This window comes from Drosophila simulans, chromosome 3R (genome assembly GCF_016746395.2).
Source record: "Drosophila simulans strain w501 chromosome 3R, Prin_Dsim_3.1, whole genome shotgun sequence".
NCBI classification, from domain to species: Eukaryota; Metazoa; Arthropoda; class Insecta; order Diptera; family Drosophilidae; genus Drosophila; species Drosophila simulans.
The window spans coordinates 17,337,575-17,353,005 of record NC_052523.2 but is presented as its reverse complement, the minus strand read 5'-3'; the positions used below and the strand labels follow the sequence as shown (position 1 = coordinate 17,353,005).

The following is a 15,431-nucleotide window of genomic DNA, read 5'->3' as shown; positions in this document are numbered from 1 at the left end:
GGCATGTCGAAACCCTTAGGAAGCCGCAAAAATTAACATTTCGCATAAATCAGATGCGAAAAGTGCTCGCGAGTTACGCCCACGAAAATGGGTGGAAAGCGAGAGGGCTGCGTGAAAATTCCGCCGAAACGTTATGGTAAACAGGATGGCTGTGTACACGGGCGTTCGGCCAACATCCGTAAATCCTTTTTTAGCACGAAAAACCGAAGGATTAAAAAAGGAAACTAGAGCAGAGGTCCGGGCCAGGGCAGGAATAGTTGCTCTAATTTTCATTGTCCGCCTTAATGGTTACGCCGTAAAATTGGCTATGCGGCCAAACAATAGTGCGAAGGACGACGGCAGGACGCGCAGGACAATCGTCTGGTGGATTTCCAGTCGACACGCCACGAGATTTTATGAAGGCGACTCGCTTTGCATGTTATTCCATAGATTTCGCTTCGGTCCCGGGCTTGTTTTGGTCAGGTAAGACCATCGATTGACAATGAAAGTAGCTGGAAAATCGCGAGAAACTTCGAAAGGCGCACAAAGATACAATATCTATGAGTCTAATGGTCATTAGAGCGGTTCGCTCTACATACAATTGTACCGACCGTCTTGTTTGAAGCCTAAAAAACGTCGCAAAAAACACACTTCCGCGTAAGACATCCCATTTCTGTGTGCCGATCGTAAAATATTTAGTTTTTTATGACCAACTGTGTGGGCAGGTAGCTGGCTGCCGTTTTTTGTGCGCGACCTCAACCCTTTCACCCATTAAGAAAAAATCGCATCCTGTGAGTGTCCTTGCCCGCTTCCCTCGAAACGGCCCACAATTTGTTGTGTGCTTTGCGTTCTCTCCTCTCTTTTTGTTTCCACCTAATGTCGGCGTCATTGTGTTCTTTATGACGCCTCGGTTGTTTCTTTTTTATGGTGTCCTTTGTCCTTTGAGCCTCGTTGCACGGCCAAATCCCTACTTCCTCAACCCTTTGGCGAACGAGAAAGTTGCTGGGAAGAGAACGGGTTAAGCGAAAACTCCATTGCACTTTTTACAAGCCGCGATCTTCTTGGAATTCGTTTTGGTCATTAGGCGAAAGGGTTAAGTTCGATATTGGCTATCGGTGGGTTTATTGGGTGAATTCAATGGGCGAAGGCGAGTGGAAGGGTTATACTGTTTTCACATTTTACTACTTGGAAAATACTGAAAAACTTGTAGGAAATATATCCAGCACTTTTGAAAGCAATATATAAATTTATGAATATGAGCGTAAAATGTAAAAACCCGAAAGTGACATGTACTTATTTTAAGGTCCTTAAAAGTGTTAATCGCATAAAAAATGTTTAATAATTTTAAAAATATTTTCTTTTGTGTTTTTTTGAGCATATATAACTTACGAAATACTTTAAAATGTGAACAGATTAAACACATTAAAATAATAAATGTAAATACCACAGATTTAGCATAGAAACAGAAATCATTTTAATGTTTCGTCCATAAGTAACGGTCGTGGAAAATTCTTGAAAATCCCACAAATTATATTCGATCCTTATGGCCGAACATTTGGCGCGATTACATTCGTAATTCGCTGGAAATTAAGGCCACTAAGTCGCCAGCGAAATGAATTCGGACATTGGGCATTGGACAAATGTAAAAAGGACTCTAGAGCCCCGACCATTGCAATGGTCCATTGTTGAGCGTCCGAAGGATCTGAAAACCAAACCCAAACCAAATCCCGAGCTTAGGCAATCGGCATTGGGAAATAAGCGCCAAATACGCTAACCCCCACCCCAAAAACGAGCATTCCGCTCACCCACCCCAGAGAGATCCTTGGACGCAGGACGATGTGCCGTCTAATCAGTCCACATTTTCACACTTTCGTGACCCCTGCGGCGCTACAGATGCGTCGATCGGGGGTTGGCCCCTGGCCATTGGTCAGCGTTAAACAAAGTAGAGTAAAAATAAAATAAAAATATAATAAAATTGGGAACGCGCGCCAGCGCTCTGATCCTGATCCTGACCCCTTGTCAGCGTCAGCCAGAGGTTAAAATTAATGCGAATACTGTGGATGTGCGGATGTGCGGGGAGAAATTGCATCAATTCGGGGTCACGGCTAAGACGCCTCAAGGAGCGCTGCCAGTTCACAGGGCACACACATAGGGGTGGCTGGGGTCAAATTTATGGCTCGACATTGAAAACTGTAACAGTCGAGCGATGGATTTTTGCAGCAGGACTCGGCGAAATTTGCGCTCCATTGTTTAGCATGTCGGTGAAAAATGGTTCGATTCGGTGCGAAATTGGCTCCGGAGGTGGGGTCAATCCGGGTTAGAGCGATTTTAATTGACCATCGGGTGACCCTCACCCGTAACCGGGTCGCCTGACCTTTTTCTGTCTTGACATTTGTGCTGCGCATTTAAATAATTTTTCATTGCCAGCCAGGTTTGTTTTTATTGCAAATGGCATTTAATTGTTGACCCCTGAGTTTCCCACTCGAGCGTACGGCAAAATGTAACGTATTTCTCGTCAACGGCAGCTGGAAAATTCTGCTCATTTTCCTGCCCAACTAGAAGCTCCCTCACTCTCTCCATCTCTCGCCCTCTCTGTTCATCTTTCACTTGCCGGGGCAAAAGGAATTAGCTAATGGCCGGGGCTCTTTTGCGGAAAATGTCGGTAATGGCCCCGGCAAAACTAAGCCGGAAAACGTACGGCCAAAATGCGAATAAAAAATTGAACTTCTTACGATAAATATGCGAGCCTATTAGTCGCACAGTCAACGCCAATGCCAAGCTGGCTAGGACATGGCCAGCAGGCTTTTAGGCCGGGCCAAAAGCCCATGTCAAGCGCTGAATAAGTAATTCTTTTTCTAAGATTGCGAACATCAGGACGATTCCAGGACTCGTCGTCCCATCCAAGGTGTGGGCGCCAAGAACAAAAGGCATAAAACGTTAGCACGGATAAACAGGATGCGAGTGGACAAAGCAGAATATTTTATTTTCTAATGAATGCGTTGAAATGCCAGATTCCGGGATTTATTTTGGCAGCCAGAATGTTCCTTGCCGGAAGGATACCCTGTAATCATGAATGAGGCCAAAGCTCAACTTTACACTTAAGTATAACTTATCATAGAGTGAATATAATAATATATTACAAATATTTGCCTTATATAAGATATATCCTAAGTCTTTTTACGCATTATTGTTATTTCCCATCTAAACCACTGAATAGCTCGTATTTTATGCATCCCCAAAAAAAGAGGCTGCATTAACACTTCCCCACATAATCCCCCCAAAATTCGTATCCCTTGTATCCTCAGCATTTTCCTTGCTCACCGTTAGAGTGTAAACACCACTGTCATTTATTTTCGTATTATCATAATGAGGAGTCGTATATTTTTATGTGAATTTCTTGCTTTTTGTGCCAGAAACATTCACCAGCAAAAACCAAACCACCCCAAAGGGGGCAGTTTGCCACCCCCTCACATGTCACTCACTTTCCGCATGTGTGTGCGTGTGCGGCTGTGTGCGTGTGTGTGTGCGTCTGTGTGTAAAAAAGGCACCCAAGCAAAAATAAAAGTAAAACACAAAAACAGTTTCGCATTGGCAATTTGGTTTTGTTGTTGTTAAATTATCACCCAGTGCGAAGCAATATAGAAACTATATATCCACCCCAAGTGGCGTGGCTCGACTATTTATGCATCCAGCCACCAAGCTACTCAATCCAGAAATCTTGAGCAGAGGCGTAGAAATAGATAGATAGATAGATAGATGCTTTATTAAAAATAAAAAAATAAAAAATTATAAAAAATATATTTTATTATTTGCTAAAATTGTATTAAGTCGTGAGAATTTATTCTATGAATAGCATATCTTTTTGGAACTACATTCATAAGCCTTTTTTCTAGGTATCGAGCATAATTATATATAATTGATTAATAATTAATTTATTTATTTTAGCATTTACTTAACATATTATAGGAATAGTCAACCCCCCTTGCCTAAGACTCTGATAATTCTTCGCAAAATCTTCGATGTTCGAATTGTAAGAAACTTATTTATCTTTGCGTTGACTTCATCACGTGTGGAAATTCCTCTATTAGTTAAATAAAACGTAGTAGCTTAAAATGTACAATAATTCAACTGTAGAAATGTAGTTAGAAATTTTGTATAATTATAATTGTTTAAGAGGCATTAACTAACTTTTTTCGTTACATTTTCGCACTTGTGTTCAGAATCATCTACGCATCATTTTCTTCGCTTTTCTTCTTTGTTTCACTGCTAATCGCTTATCAGCAAATAATATTCAATTCCCCGTTAATGGAAATTAAGTTCTGTGGAAGACGATCAAATAAGCTAAAGGTCAAACAATTCTTGTTTAACAATAAAAAAATGCAAATATGTGTGGCGGTTTCTGTTTGTTCGCACTGATAAAAATGCTTTGATTTGTTTGCCCAATTGGTCAGTCAACTTTTTGTTCTCCATGGAAAATTTTGGAAAATCAGTGCAGATAGTAAGCAAAAGATGAAGTGTTATCTTAAGTAAACTCTCAAGTAATCAAGTCTTTATTGCTATAATATGGGTTTGAACACGCTGCTTTACTTGATTAAATGATTGTGCATTGAAAATACAATTTAATTTGGCTGAATACTTATTTTTTAAAATGTTGCGGTTAAATAAATGTTTTTAACATTTTATTTTTAGTAGGGGAATGTTCAATACTTTATTATACATTTACAACATTTTATAGAAAAATTGAATTGGTTTCTAAAAGCAGTATTTGTTAAAGAGCTGATTTTTTTAGCGAATGAGTCTGGCAAAAAAACATTGCATACTTTTTCAGGCTGCGGAACAAAGCCTGCGTCAGCCAATAAAAATCCCACGAGCATCGCCATTTCTATCAGCAGCCACACAAAAACTAATTCCACATAATGGGCCAATCTACATAAAAAATCGCTCGTTTGCTGTGTGAATTCACCCACCCCTCGTCCTTCGTCCTCGATGGCCGTCAAAAAATCGATGGGCGGAATGGGAATGAGTCACTGAATCGGCCGCCCCCCGCATAAATTTCCAAATAATGTAATGCTAAAAAAAAATCCACACTTGGGTGCGAGCGAGACGGAACGCATGGGCGAAATTTGGGGGAGCGAATAGAGTTCGAAATCATGAACCATACAAAATGAAAATCCACCCTCGAAAAAAGTTGCCAACGTTTTTTCCGTTCGTTTTTATTTTGTTTTCCTTGCTTCCCCTTTGTTTTGTTTAAGTGGGCAAAAAAGAAGAGCGCAAAAAGCATTGAGTGTGTGAGTTTCTGCATGTGTGTGCGTGTGTGTCTTAGGGTGGGTGAACGTATTTGTCTGTTTGTGTGTGTGTGTTTGTGAGTCGGCGATGGAGATACACTTTGAAATAAGGTTGTTATAAAAATAGGATTAATAGGATATATATAGGATATATATATATAAAAATAGGATTAAATATCTCTTGAAAAGTTAGTTGGTCTAATATATTGATTACAAATGAATCAAAAGTGGTTTTCAATATCTCATCATTCATATTAGGTTATAATACATTTGTATAATGTTGTTAAATAATATATATTCTCCTTTGAGGGTTATGTAATTGTTATATTTTCTAAATGAAATGCCCATTTTCCCAGGTGCATTATTTGGTTGATTCGCAAAGACTGTTTCGCTTTGTTTGCAAAACAATCAAAAGCGAACGTAGTCGCCATGTTCATTCCGAGTTTTCCCCGCCTTCGCCCCCCGATTTTCCCCGCCAGTTGACATCGTTGGCGACATTAAATATTGCTAAGAGTTCTTTCTTCTCCAGCGATTCTGTCCCTTTTTTCCGGCCAAACCAATTTCAAGCATATTTTTATGAGTCCTGTGTGCAGGCGGTGGGGTCAACAAAAGTCCATTCGACTGGCAGGCGCAGCAGCTTTAGTTTATTTTGCAAACGTGTGCCATCGGCCACGCCCCCCGTTCGTTCGAACGCCCCCCAGGAGCTGGGAACGATGCGAAGCCATGTGTTAGACGCTAATAACGTGGCTGGCCAAAAAGCGGCAGGAAATGGCCAGAGTCCAGCATGGAATCCTGCAGAGGGTTCGGCTACGGGTTCTGGTTTTGGATTCCGGTTCTCTGTTTGCTTCCATATGGTTTGGAATCCCTTGGTCTGGACGTGAGGGTAATGAAGCTGCGACGAAATGCTCCTGCGCAAATTGGGTATTGGTTAGTGCATTACCAACGGGCAGTAAAACATCTTTTGGATGATTCTTTATATGGCAAGATTTGTATTTGATTGGAAAGTAAGTTACAATCCGCTTAAGAGGGAATCGAAGTTAGGTAACATTTGCAAATTTCGGAAATTAGCGCCTTAAAGTTTGTACACATTATTAAATACTTAATTAAATAATTCTGTCTCGAAAGAGGGAAACATATTAAATCTTATATAATCATGGTATTAGCTAAGCTTTCTTTAATATAATACTAAAACCCTATAATTGATCAACTTTAGTTTTATCTTTAAAACTATTTGTGTACGTATATTTATGGGCATTGCTTCCACGAATGCTACATCCGCTGAAACTCTAATCATGGCTCATGGCATCATCGCTAGCAATTTCACTGCGTTTTATGGGCCTTTTTGCCAAATTAAAAAAATGCGCCATTTCTAATTTGTGTGTGCTTTTTGCGTTGTTGCTGTTGTTTTCATTTTGGGACACACAAAACGGTGCGCCTATAAACCAACAATACAACGACAAATAACGGAAATGACAAAACATGCACACTCGCACACACACTCGCATATGCGCACACCACCCACCGCCCACCGCCCACTTTGGCCGCCCCTTTTTCCCACATGCCCAAAAATATGCAACATTTTTTATATGTTTCTGCTTCACAAAACTTTTGCGCAGGCAGGATCATAAAATTTTTTCTGCTGCTGCTGTCACTTTTTTCCTCCTTTATTGTTGCTGTTGTTGGCCCGCTTTTGGTTTGTGGCCAGGCTTTTATGCTGCTCTCTATGTGTGTGTGTGAGTGTGTGGCTGTGTGTGTGTGTGGCAGTGTGTGTGAGTGCTTTTTATGACCCAATATGGCCGCCACAGAGCGGCGTACGTGTTTGCCTTCCCGTGTCCAACTTTCCACCATTTCATTGGGTCAGTGATGCCGCCGATCTATTCCAAAATGTCCATATATCATCATCCATAACGGTATATCCACCAACTCTTAACTAACTGTTCAAATGCTACATCCATTTTGTTTCCAATTTTAAGTGATCATTTATCGTTTCCAAATTGATTGCTTCTAATTCTTTACTATATCGTAATTATAATGTTTTGAGCATTTTTATATATATTCTATCCTAACCTTGTCCAAGCCAAATTAAATCAAATTGAACTGCAAAAATCGCCACTTGGCCATCACTATTCCGAGTGCGGGTTTATGAATTATATAGATTTTTATGCGGTCGCATAATATTTTTGTTGCCTTTTTTGCTTCTCCCTCTTTTTTGTGTTGGCCCCGACTGCTCGGTTTTGGCCTTCTTGGTGGCCTCCCTGCCACGGAATGGGTGGCAATAAAAATGTCTTTTTATGTGTACGCTTGTCTCCTATCCCGGCCAAAGGATCTGGATCCCCCGTCCGTTCGGTTGCTCCATAATGGCCGCCTTCGGGCGGCATCTTTATGAATACGCTGCGACTTCGACTTCGACTGCGTCCTTTTGGTCCTTTTGGCCCCTGTGCTTTACGAGTCCTGGTAGTGGAGCAGCTTTTATTATTCCTATTTTCATATATATTACACTCTCCGTTTTTGGCTGTTATTTTTTCGCTCTAGCCATCGCACTGGCTGCTGTTGTCATTTTTGCATTAATTTCATATTTGGTTTATGGTTGCGTGTGTGTGTGTGTGTGTGCGTTGAGTTTTTCTTGCCGCTGCTGTTTATTTCGCATAAATAATAAATATTTTTGGTTATTGCGTCTGCACAGTATTAATATTATTTCCAGCACACCCACACACGCACACACACACACACCGCGTGCATCCTGCGAACCGCAGGACTTATGGCCGTGAGCTTTAATTTCGGCTCATTTTTCGCTATCAAAACACTATGTTTGTGCCCGTGTATTTGTTTTTATTCCACTCATCGAGATACGCACATGCTTACATACATCTGCATATACTTACACTCTCGTAAATATTTGCAATTAAATATGCCAAAAATTCACCGAAAATATACAAATACACACACACACACGCTCATTATTCGCAATTTGGGCCATGTTTTTGGTGCAGCAAAGCTATATACCATTTTTGGTATACTTTTTTGGCTTGGAAAAATGCGCTAATTAAAAATTTCATAATTTACACACAAGTCAAGTATTTGTTGGAAAATATTTGGAAAGCATTTTCAATCATTCAATGCAATTATAGCAAGCAAACTTAACTCATTTTATTAATTATTGCATCTAAACGATAATTATTTTGAAGGAAACTGCAGGCTTTTAATCGTAAGAGGAATTAGTATTGCAAGGCTTTTAACTTTTTGAACTAAACTAATGGTACATTTAAACCATTTGCCCCCTTTAACTTTTAACTGAAATAATTCCTGTTAAAACATTCTTGAAGACTAAGTGGTAAGATAAGGTTTATGACCAAAAATTAATTATAAACCTCCAACGCTAAGCTGATTCATGCGATGACGAAAAATTAAATTGAATAACTTTGTTTCCTTTATTACAAGTTACTTCCCCTTAGTTGCTGTTTGGAAATGTCTGAAGTGCATACTAACTAAGCATTACCCTGATTATTTGTGTAAGTACATCATGATCACAGGTGTGCTTAGCCGCAAGGTGATTACAGAACTAGCTAATCTTAGTAGTTTTATTAGCCGCTATCAATGGAATCCATGAACTTTGATAGAGATATCTGCGTGCAATTAAACTTTATGGATTTAAACTTATAATGACCATGCTGTTCCGTCACATCGAATGTTCATTTGAAAGTTTTCCAAGAAGTTGGAAAAGTGTTTATTGTGAGTAAAATAAATGAGTTACATCATTTTACATACATATAGAAGTAGTTATAATAACATCTATAACATTAATAATAGAAAAAATAAGTTAATAATAAAATATAATATTAAATTAATTTCCATTATAATCTAGAATTTATCAACGATGATTTTTGTGATACGCCCCACAGTGCCTGGCCCACTGTGCGCCATGCACTGGGCTTGCTGCAATCGGGAATCGGGTCAGCATCATGTAAACAAATCGGGTGCAAGTGCACTCGCACTCGCACTCGCCTCCTGAGAATCAGAGAGCCACGAGGCCAATGGACAGCGCTTATCGCACTTGTGGCGTAGAATAGACTGATTAAGGTGCCGTTGACAGCTAGTCAGTCAGTCGTCTTGCTCAAAGTGCGAGATATTAGTCCGAATGTATTTCAATTACAATTGTATAGCGCACTTAAACTTAGCATTAGGAAACTCGAGACCCAGCCCAGTGTCGCGGGCGTTTGGCAGTGGAGCCCGATCCCACGAAGAGAGTGACTAAGAGAACCGAAAGCAGGGAGGTAGACTTCATGCTAAATACTATAGCTTAGAAAATAAACTAGTGACAGTGTTGACACTTTTAGAATATATGCTGTATTTAAAATATAAAAAATTCTATAAAATGTCCATAATTTTATCAAGTTCAAAAAGCTCAACTCAATCATCATTAACTAGATTATAAATAATAATCAAAAATATATTTCACTCCATTATTAATTTTAGTAAATTATTCATTTAATATTTTAAATATATTTTTTATTATTTATTATATAATAATATATTTAATATAAATATTCATTATAATTATACATATAATAAAGCTATTTTTTTGATCCCCTTTAGCGCCGCCCCTGCTGCTAAGTCAGCAAAGCGCCGTTATCGTCGCGGATTTGAAAACAACACAGCCGCACCAGCGACGCGTACATTGTGCGAACTGACGTCCCCGGAGACAGTCGCTGCTGTAAAATCCACCAGCTGGATAGGATTGACATTAACACTAAAGGAACAGTTTTAGAAGCAGACGCACAGCATTTGAGAACCAGTCATGGCCGCGGAATGTCAAGAAAAACGAGGCGAGGAGGAGGCACAACCCAGGTTGCCCGACCTCGGCTTTGTGCGCGACAAGCTGCAGAAGTTCCAGTCCAAGATGCTGACCGACTTCGAGCAGCGGCTGTCCTGCATGGTGGAGGATGTGCTGCAGGATCTGCGACAGCGCGAGCTGCGTGCCCACGAGTTCCCCAACTTCGAGAGATCGGATCGGAAGAGCACCTGGCACAATCGCGTGACCAGTCAAGCGCCAGCAGACGTCAGCGACGCCACAAATGGCCATGCGAATGGCACGCATCCAAGGCCACCGATCCAAAGCGAAACATCCGCCCGTAAGCAGCGACGACAACTGCCCGAAAAAGTGTTCGTTGCCCGGGAATCGTACCTCACCGCTCTGCTGCAGGTGGAGCACATGCGCACCATCTACCACATCTTCTACATTATTCTGGTCATGTTCCTGCTGAACGTGATCTGCTACGATTACTTTGTGGATGGCCGCTTCGATCTGGGACTGGGCACCTTCCGCGGCGGACTGCGCCGCCTCCACTGGGTGATGGGCGTTTGGCTGCTGGAGCATGTCTTCGTCCTGGCGCTCTATTTCGCCTTCCGCGGATGGGCCTTGGTCAGGCATAAGCTGAAACCGCACAGTAAGTGGGTTAATCCAATTATCGTAAAATTATAGGGTTAAATTAAATTATTTAAAGTATGGTAATGATAATTTATGGAATCATATCTGCTTTTTCAAAAGTGCAGGTAGTTAAATGCTCATGTGTTATGAGCCTTTTGTTGAGGCACTTGACCAGCAAATTGTGACGACATCGCCTTTAACAAAGGAAACTCACTTATAAACTCACTTATAACTTACTCATCTCGGTTGAATTGTACAACGTTTTTTTGCGCATTTGCTCTGTTTGTTTAAAAAAAGTACTTTACATAAAAGTAAAGTAACTTAAGAGAAGATAAATGTAGCACCTTAAAAGGACCTCATTTCATTGAACATATTTTCTAATCAGTTCGCTCATCCTGCAGGTTCCCTCCAGCGCTTTTGGTCGCACAGCTGTCTCATTCTGTACATCAGCTCCCAGCTGGTCTTCTGTTTCGTGTCGACTTCGCTGTGCCTCAAGTTCAACCTGCCCTTCGTGAGTGCGTGTGTCCTGTTGCTCGAGAGCACGCGACTGCTGATGAAGATGCACGCCTTTGTGAGGTACAATGCTGAGCGGGTTCTGAAGGGCAAGGCCAAGAAGGAAGATGCGGAGGAGGAGAAAGAGGCCAGTGGGCGACCCTTTGTGCCGCCGCTGAGCTGTTACACGTACTTCCTGTTTGCACCCACGCTTATCTACCGAGACAGCTACCCGCGCACCTCCCACATCCGCTGGAAGTTCGCCCTGAATCGTCTGTTGGAGGTGGTGGCCATAGCCTTCCTGTACGCGTTCATCCATGAGCGGCACATCCACGAGCACTTCGGACAGTACGGCCTGGAACCAATGGGACCCTCCCAGCTGATCCTCAAGCTGTTCGGCATGATGCTGCCCAGCGCGGTGATCTTCCTGTGCGGCTTCTACCTAATCCTGCACTCATGGCTCAACTTCACGTCGGAGCTGCTACGCTTCGGCGATCGAATGTTCTACAAGGACTGGTGGACGTCGCACACTTACGATGGCTACTACAGAAACTGGAATGTCGTTGTGCACGACTGGCTGTACGAGTACGTATACAAGGATATGTACACTCATGTGTTCCGAGGTTCCAAGGTGGCCGCCTCGCTGGCAGTGTTCATGATCTCCGCTGTGGTCCATGAGCAGGTTCTCGGCTTCGCCCTGCAAATGTTCTTCCCAGTGATGTTCTTCTTCTTTGGTGTCGTGGGTGTTGCCTTGGTATTCCTAATGCGGAGTGCTCCAAAAGTGATGGGCAACATCTTTTTGTGGTTCTCTCTGATCCTGGGAAATGCCACGCTGATCTCACTATACGCCATGGAGCATTACGCCCTAAAGAACTGCAACCTGAGCAACGAGAGTTGGACGGATCGCCTGCTGCCGGCGGTATGGCGCTGCTACAATTAGTCAATTAGTTAACCACTACTTTTAAACTGTCTGTACACAGGGCGTACGCTTCGATTTGTATTTTAGGTAAATAAACATAATGAAATTAACAGAAACGATGTCTTCAGTTCGTTTCGTGTCTTTGAACTTGCCAGCTGAACCCTAAAGCTATGGTTTCTAATTTTACATCAGGCTGTCTGATGCTAACTTATGAAATACTGCGTGAGCATTGACGAGTGCGTCCTTGGAAGAGCGTTCCTTGGCGGCTTGGCATCCTCCGCCTAACCGCAGAGATTCGCGATGGCCTGAGCCGCATTAGCGGCTGCCACTTGTGGAGCGTCCTCCGCCGGAATGCGTTTGCGTCGGAATAGAATCACATGAGGCTCCGGAGCGTGGACCATGTAGTGCACCCAGCCGGGGCTCTGCTGCACGCCCAGGTTGCGCCACTCCGTCTCGGTCATCAGATGAGCCTTCGGCACATGTTTGGCCAAATCCGGTGGCAGGATAACATGCCTGCAGGGTGGGAAAGTGGTTTGCGTGTAAACAAACAGTTCACGGGTGCTGAAACGCAAGTCGCACGTACCTGTATTCAAATTTGTCGTCGAAGTACTTCTCTGAGTATTGAATTTGGTCGGCCGGCATTGCGAAAAGCCAGAAAACCTGAGGTAAATTAAGGAATTTTACCAAAATAGGTCAATAAAATCAGATAGATATGCCACAACTGGTTCGATTCTTAATACTATTGTTATCCCTGCACGTATCGAATATAAAGTTATCGTTTTGGTTATCAGCTGTCCAGCTTAACAGCACCTTTGGCGGGAAACTCAAATATACTGTTTTTAATGGCATGATCCTAGCCGTATTTAATATATTAAACATGTACTTTCTTTCTGCATAATAATATTTGTGCAACGTTTAAAGCAATTTTGTTTAAAAAAATCAGGTATTTGGTAAAAAGCTACTGTAAAAAAATGTTAACATATTTAGCGAATGAAAAACTCAATTGGATAAAAAGTGATTTCCAGTGTGACCGGAACTCGCAGGCTCGCACATTTTCCAATTGGAATCGGCAATTTCTCCGTTACTCGCCCATGGCCACACTTGTGCATGTGCGTTAGAGGTTCCTTTCCTTTTTATATAAGCCCCTCGTCTCTCACCAACAAACCAACAACAACAAGCAGCCAGGCCATCGGGCAACAACAACGCACAACAACGCGTATAAATAAACGTGAACGCATGTACTTAATATTAGCATAGAGTTGTCGCCTGCGTGCATTACATATACATAACATAACATCCACATACTCCCATGACAACGGGACTTCAGACAGTAACGGTGGAGCAGCTAGAAGAAGAGGAAAGAGCACTGGCGAAGTAGAACGGGAACAAGAAGAAAAAGCAGTGGAAGAGGTGAGGACGATACGTAAATACAGTCAAACTTCCATAAGTAGAAACGACTTCACTACTACAATAAAAAGGGTCCTTTAATGACGAAATTGGTTCTTGTCGCTAAATGACTTTACATACACTAAATAAATACATACAATGTACATATGTACTTGCATGGGTACAACAAAGACACCTATAAAGTTCGATTGATTTTATGAAATTCTAGTTGAGGAAGTTTGACTGTATGTATGCGCGCATTGGTAAATACGAGCAGACCGCAATTAGCAAAACTTTTTCAGTCCAGCAGGCACTCACTCACTCACCACATACCGCCCAAAGGTCCCAATGCTGTCGTAGAGAAGCCGAAACACCTGCTGCTGCCAGTGGAAAAGCGGGAGGAGCTGCTCCAAACTGCCCAGGTGACATCTAACCCGTTAGAGGCGACGCACCTGCCGCCTTGAGGAACTGGGCGCTACGCAGGAGGACACGGATACGGCAACGGTCACGGACTCGATACCGCAGTAGCGGCCACCATGAACGCCAGCCTCATCTATGAGATACTTATGTATCTGAACTCGTTCTACTTTGGCATGTACGCCGCCTTCGAAGTGGGCGTGGGCGTTCTTAAGGCGATCAATCTCAGCTACGGCGAGAACGCGTTGTCCCGGGAGGCCAGCATCCTGCTCTCACTGTGCATCATCGAGACCGTGCGCATTGTCTTCGGCCGGAAGAGTAGTCTAAGCGATCGTGGTGAGTACTCCTCTTGCCCTATGGCACTGCAAGGGTGGGAAAAGTCTACCAGCAGCGATGATGACATGGCGAAATTATTTGTTTGCCCGGTCACCATGCCCATTTCATGCCATCCCCTGCCTACGCGGCCATAACCCATAAACGTTTGGATGGCCATACATATGTATATGTATGTAGCCCACACGGCGTATGCGTAATTATGGTCATCACCCCGGATGAAAATACGCGTTTTATGGCGGCAGGGGAACGGCGCCCTTCTGGCACATTAAGCAATATGCAAAGGAAATCTATCAAAGCGAATCATCAAAATGAGTTATTGGAAAAGCAATTGGGGCGGTTAATATTAATTACCGCGATGTGTTGTGTCGTATAAACATGAAATTATTAGTATAATACTTTAAAACACTGAATCATTTTCAATCGAATACACTTTATTATACGATTTTCCGTGCATCTGTAGCTAACATTTTCCTTGTTTTTCTCTTCATTTTGCAGGCTGGCAAGCAACCGCATCCGTAATATTAACACTGCCCAGTCTTGCTATTGTTATCTACTTGTGTTGTTTTCAAACCTTTGTTCTCAAACTCGAAATTATTCTGAGTGCCTTAATGATCACCCTACAAGGTGCTGAACTAGTCTACGCCAGCATATTCATTTGTACAATGTGTCGCCCCGTCACATACACCTAGCAGTTGATAAGCCGCGTTGCCGCCGCCACGTCAACGACCAAGATCGAGATCAAGACCAAGCCAGCACTAACACTCCCACCTGGAGGAGAAGGAGAAGAAGCATCCACAGCCGAGCGACGACTACGACGAAGACGAAACACTTTCCTCTGGCACTTTCACATCAAGCGATTCGCCAAGGCCTCAAAACTAAGCCACTTAAATGCAGACTAAGCCACCGCACATAAAAACAAAACAAAAAATCTGGACCCTACTAGACCGCCTAGGGATCCGTGCCAAGACAACCCGATAACATACCCGTTGGCTGACAGTTGAGAAGGATTTTCAACAAGGTACGTGAACCTTTATCAACTTATATAATCCGCACAGATCATTCGCGCCCGCGGAAATCACATCGCAGCGAAACACGACGCGTCCGATTCTATCAAAAGCAAAGCTGCATTTAATTTGCATTTCTTGGTTGCATTCTTTTGTCCGGCCTTTGTGGCGTTGCCTCCCTGCTGGCG

General features: G+C 42.5%; 3 protein-coding genes across 5 annotated transcripts; 2 read left to right on the top strand and 1 right to left on the bottom strand.

Annotated features, from left to right (window-relative positions):
- The first annotated feature begins 9,866 nt into the window (after positions 1–9,866).
- On the top strand, positions 9,867–12,216 carry LOC6728894 (sterol O-acyltransferase 1). Its single transcript, XM_016174989.3, has 2 exons — positions 9,867–10,708; positions 11,091–12,216. The coding sequence occupies exons 1-2, from the start codon at positions 10,060–10,062 to the stop codon at positions 12,119–12,121; spliced, it is 1,680 nt and encodes a 559-aa protein (XP_016035588.1). The 5' UTR covers positions 9,867–10,059; the 3' UTR covers positions 12,122–12,216.
- On the bottom strand, positions 12,141–15,362 carry LOC27206658 (cyclin-dependent kinases regulatory subunit). The gene is made up of 3 exons (XM_016182462.3): positions 15,223–15,362; positions 12,684–12,760; positions 12,141–12,613 (listed from the first exon to the last, which is right to left on the bottom strand). Exons 2-3 carry the CDS (start codon positions 12,740–12,742, stop codon positions 12,382–12,384), a joined length of 291 nt encoding a protein of 96 aa, XP_016035586.1. The 5' UTR covers positions 12,743–12,760; positions 15,223–15,362; the 3' UTR covers positions 12,141–12,381.
- On the top strand, positions 13,160–15,116 carry LOC6728893 (transmembrane protein 216). 3 transcript variants are annotated; one of them, XM_016174990.3, is made up of 3 exons: positions 13,160–13,510; positions 13,829–14,239; positions 14,735–15,116. In XM_016174990.3, the coding sequence occupies exons 2-3, from the start codon at positions 14,023–14,025 to the stop codon at positions 14,926–14,928; spliced, it is 411 nt and encodes a 136-aa protein (XP_016035582.1). In that variant the 5' UTR covers positions 13,160–13,510; positions 13,829–14,022; the 3' UTR covers positions 14,929–15,116. The 3 variants fall into 3 exon arrangements, with proteins under 3 accessions (XP_016035582.1, XP_016035584.1, XP_016035583.1); XM_016174992.3 differs by having other exon boundaries at positions 13,794–14,239; XM_016174991.3 differs by having other exon boundaries at positions 13,789–14,239.
- Positions 15,363–15,431: the final 69 nt, after the last annotated feature.

What these genes read in the sequence shown, in the direction of transcription:
- LOC27206658 (XM_016182462.3), bottom strand. Translation starts at nt 12,742, where the DNA reads ATGCCGGCCGACCAAATTCAATACTCAGAGAAGTACTTCGACGACAAA. An exon ending in GACGACAAATTTGAATACAG is followed by an intron (nt 12,614 to 12,683) that starts GTACGTGCGACT and finishes CCCACCCTGCAG; the next exon opens with GCATGTTATCCTGCCACCGG.
- LOC6728893 (XM_016174990.3), top strand. Translation starts at nt 14,023, where the DNA reads ATGAACGCCAGCCTCATCTATGAGATACTTATGTATCTGAACTCGTTC. An exon ending in GAGTAGTCTAAGCGATCGTG is followed by an intron (nt 14,240 to 14,734) that starts GTGAGTACTCCT and finishes TTCATTTTGCAG; the next exon opens with GCTGGCAAGCAACCGCATCC.
- LOC6728894 (XM_016174989.3), top strand. Translation starts at nt 10,060, where the DNA reads ATGGCCGCGGAATGTCAAGAAAAACGAGGCGAGGAGGAGGCACAACCC. An exon ending in GCATAAGCTGAAACCGCACA is followed by an intron (nt 10,709 to 11,090) that starts GTAAGTGGGTTA and finishes CTCATCCTGCAG; the next exon opens with GTTCCCTCCAGCGCTTTTGG.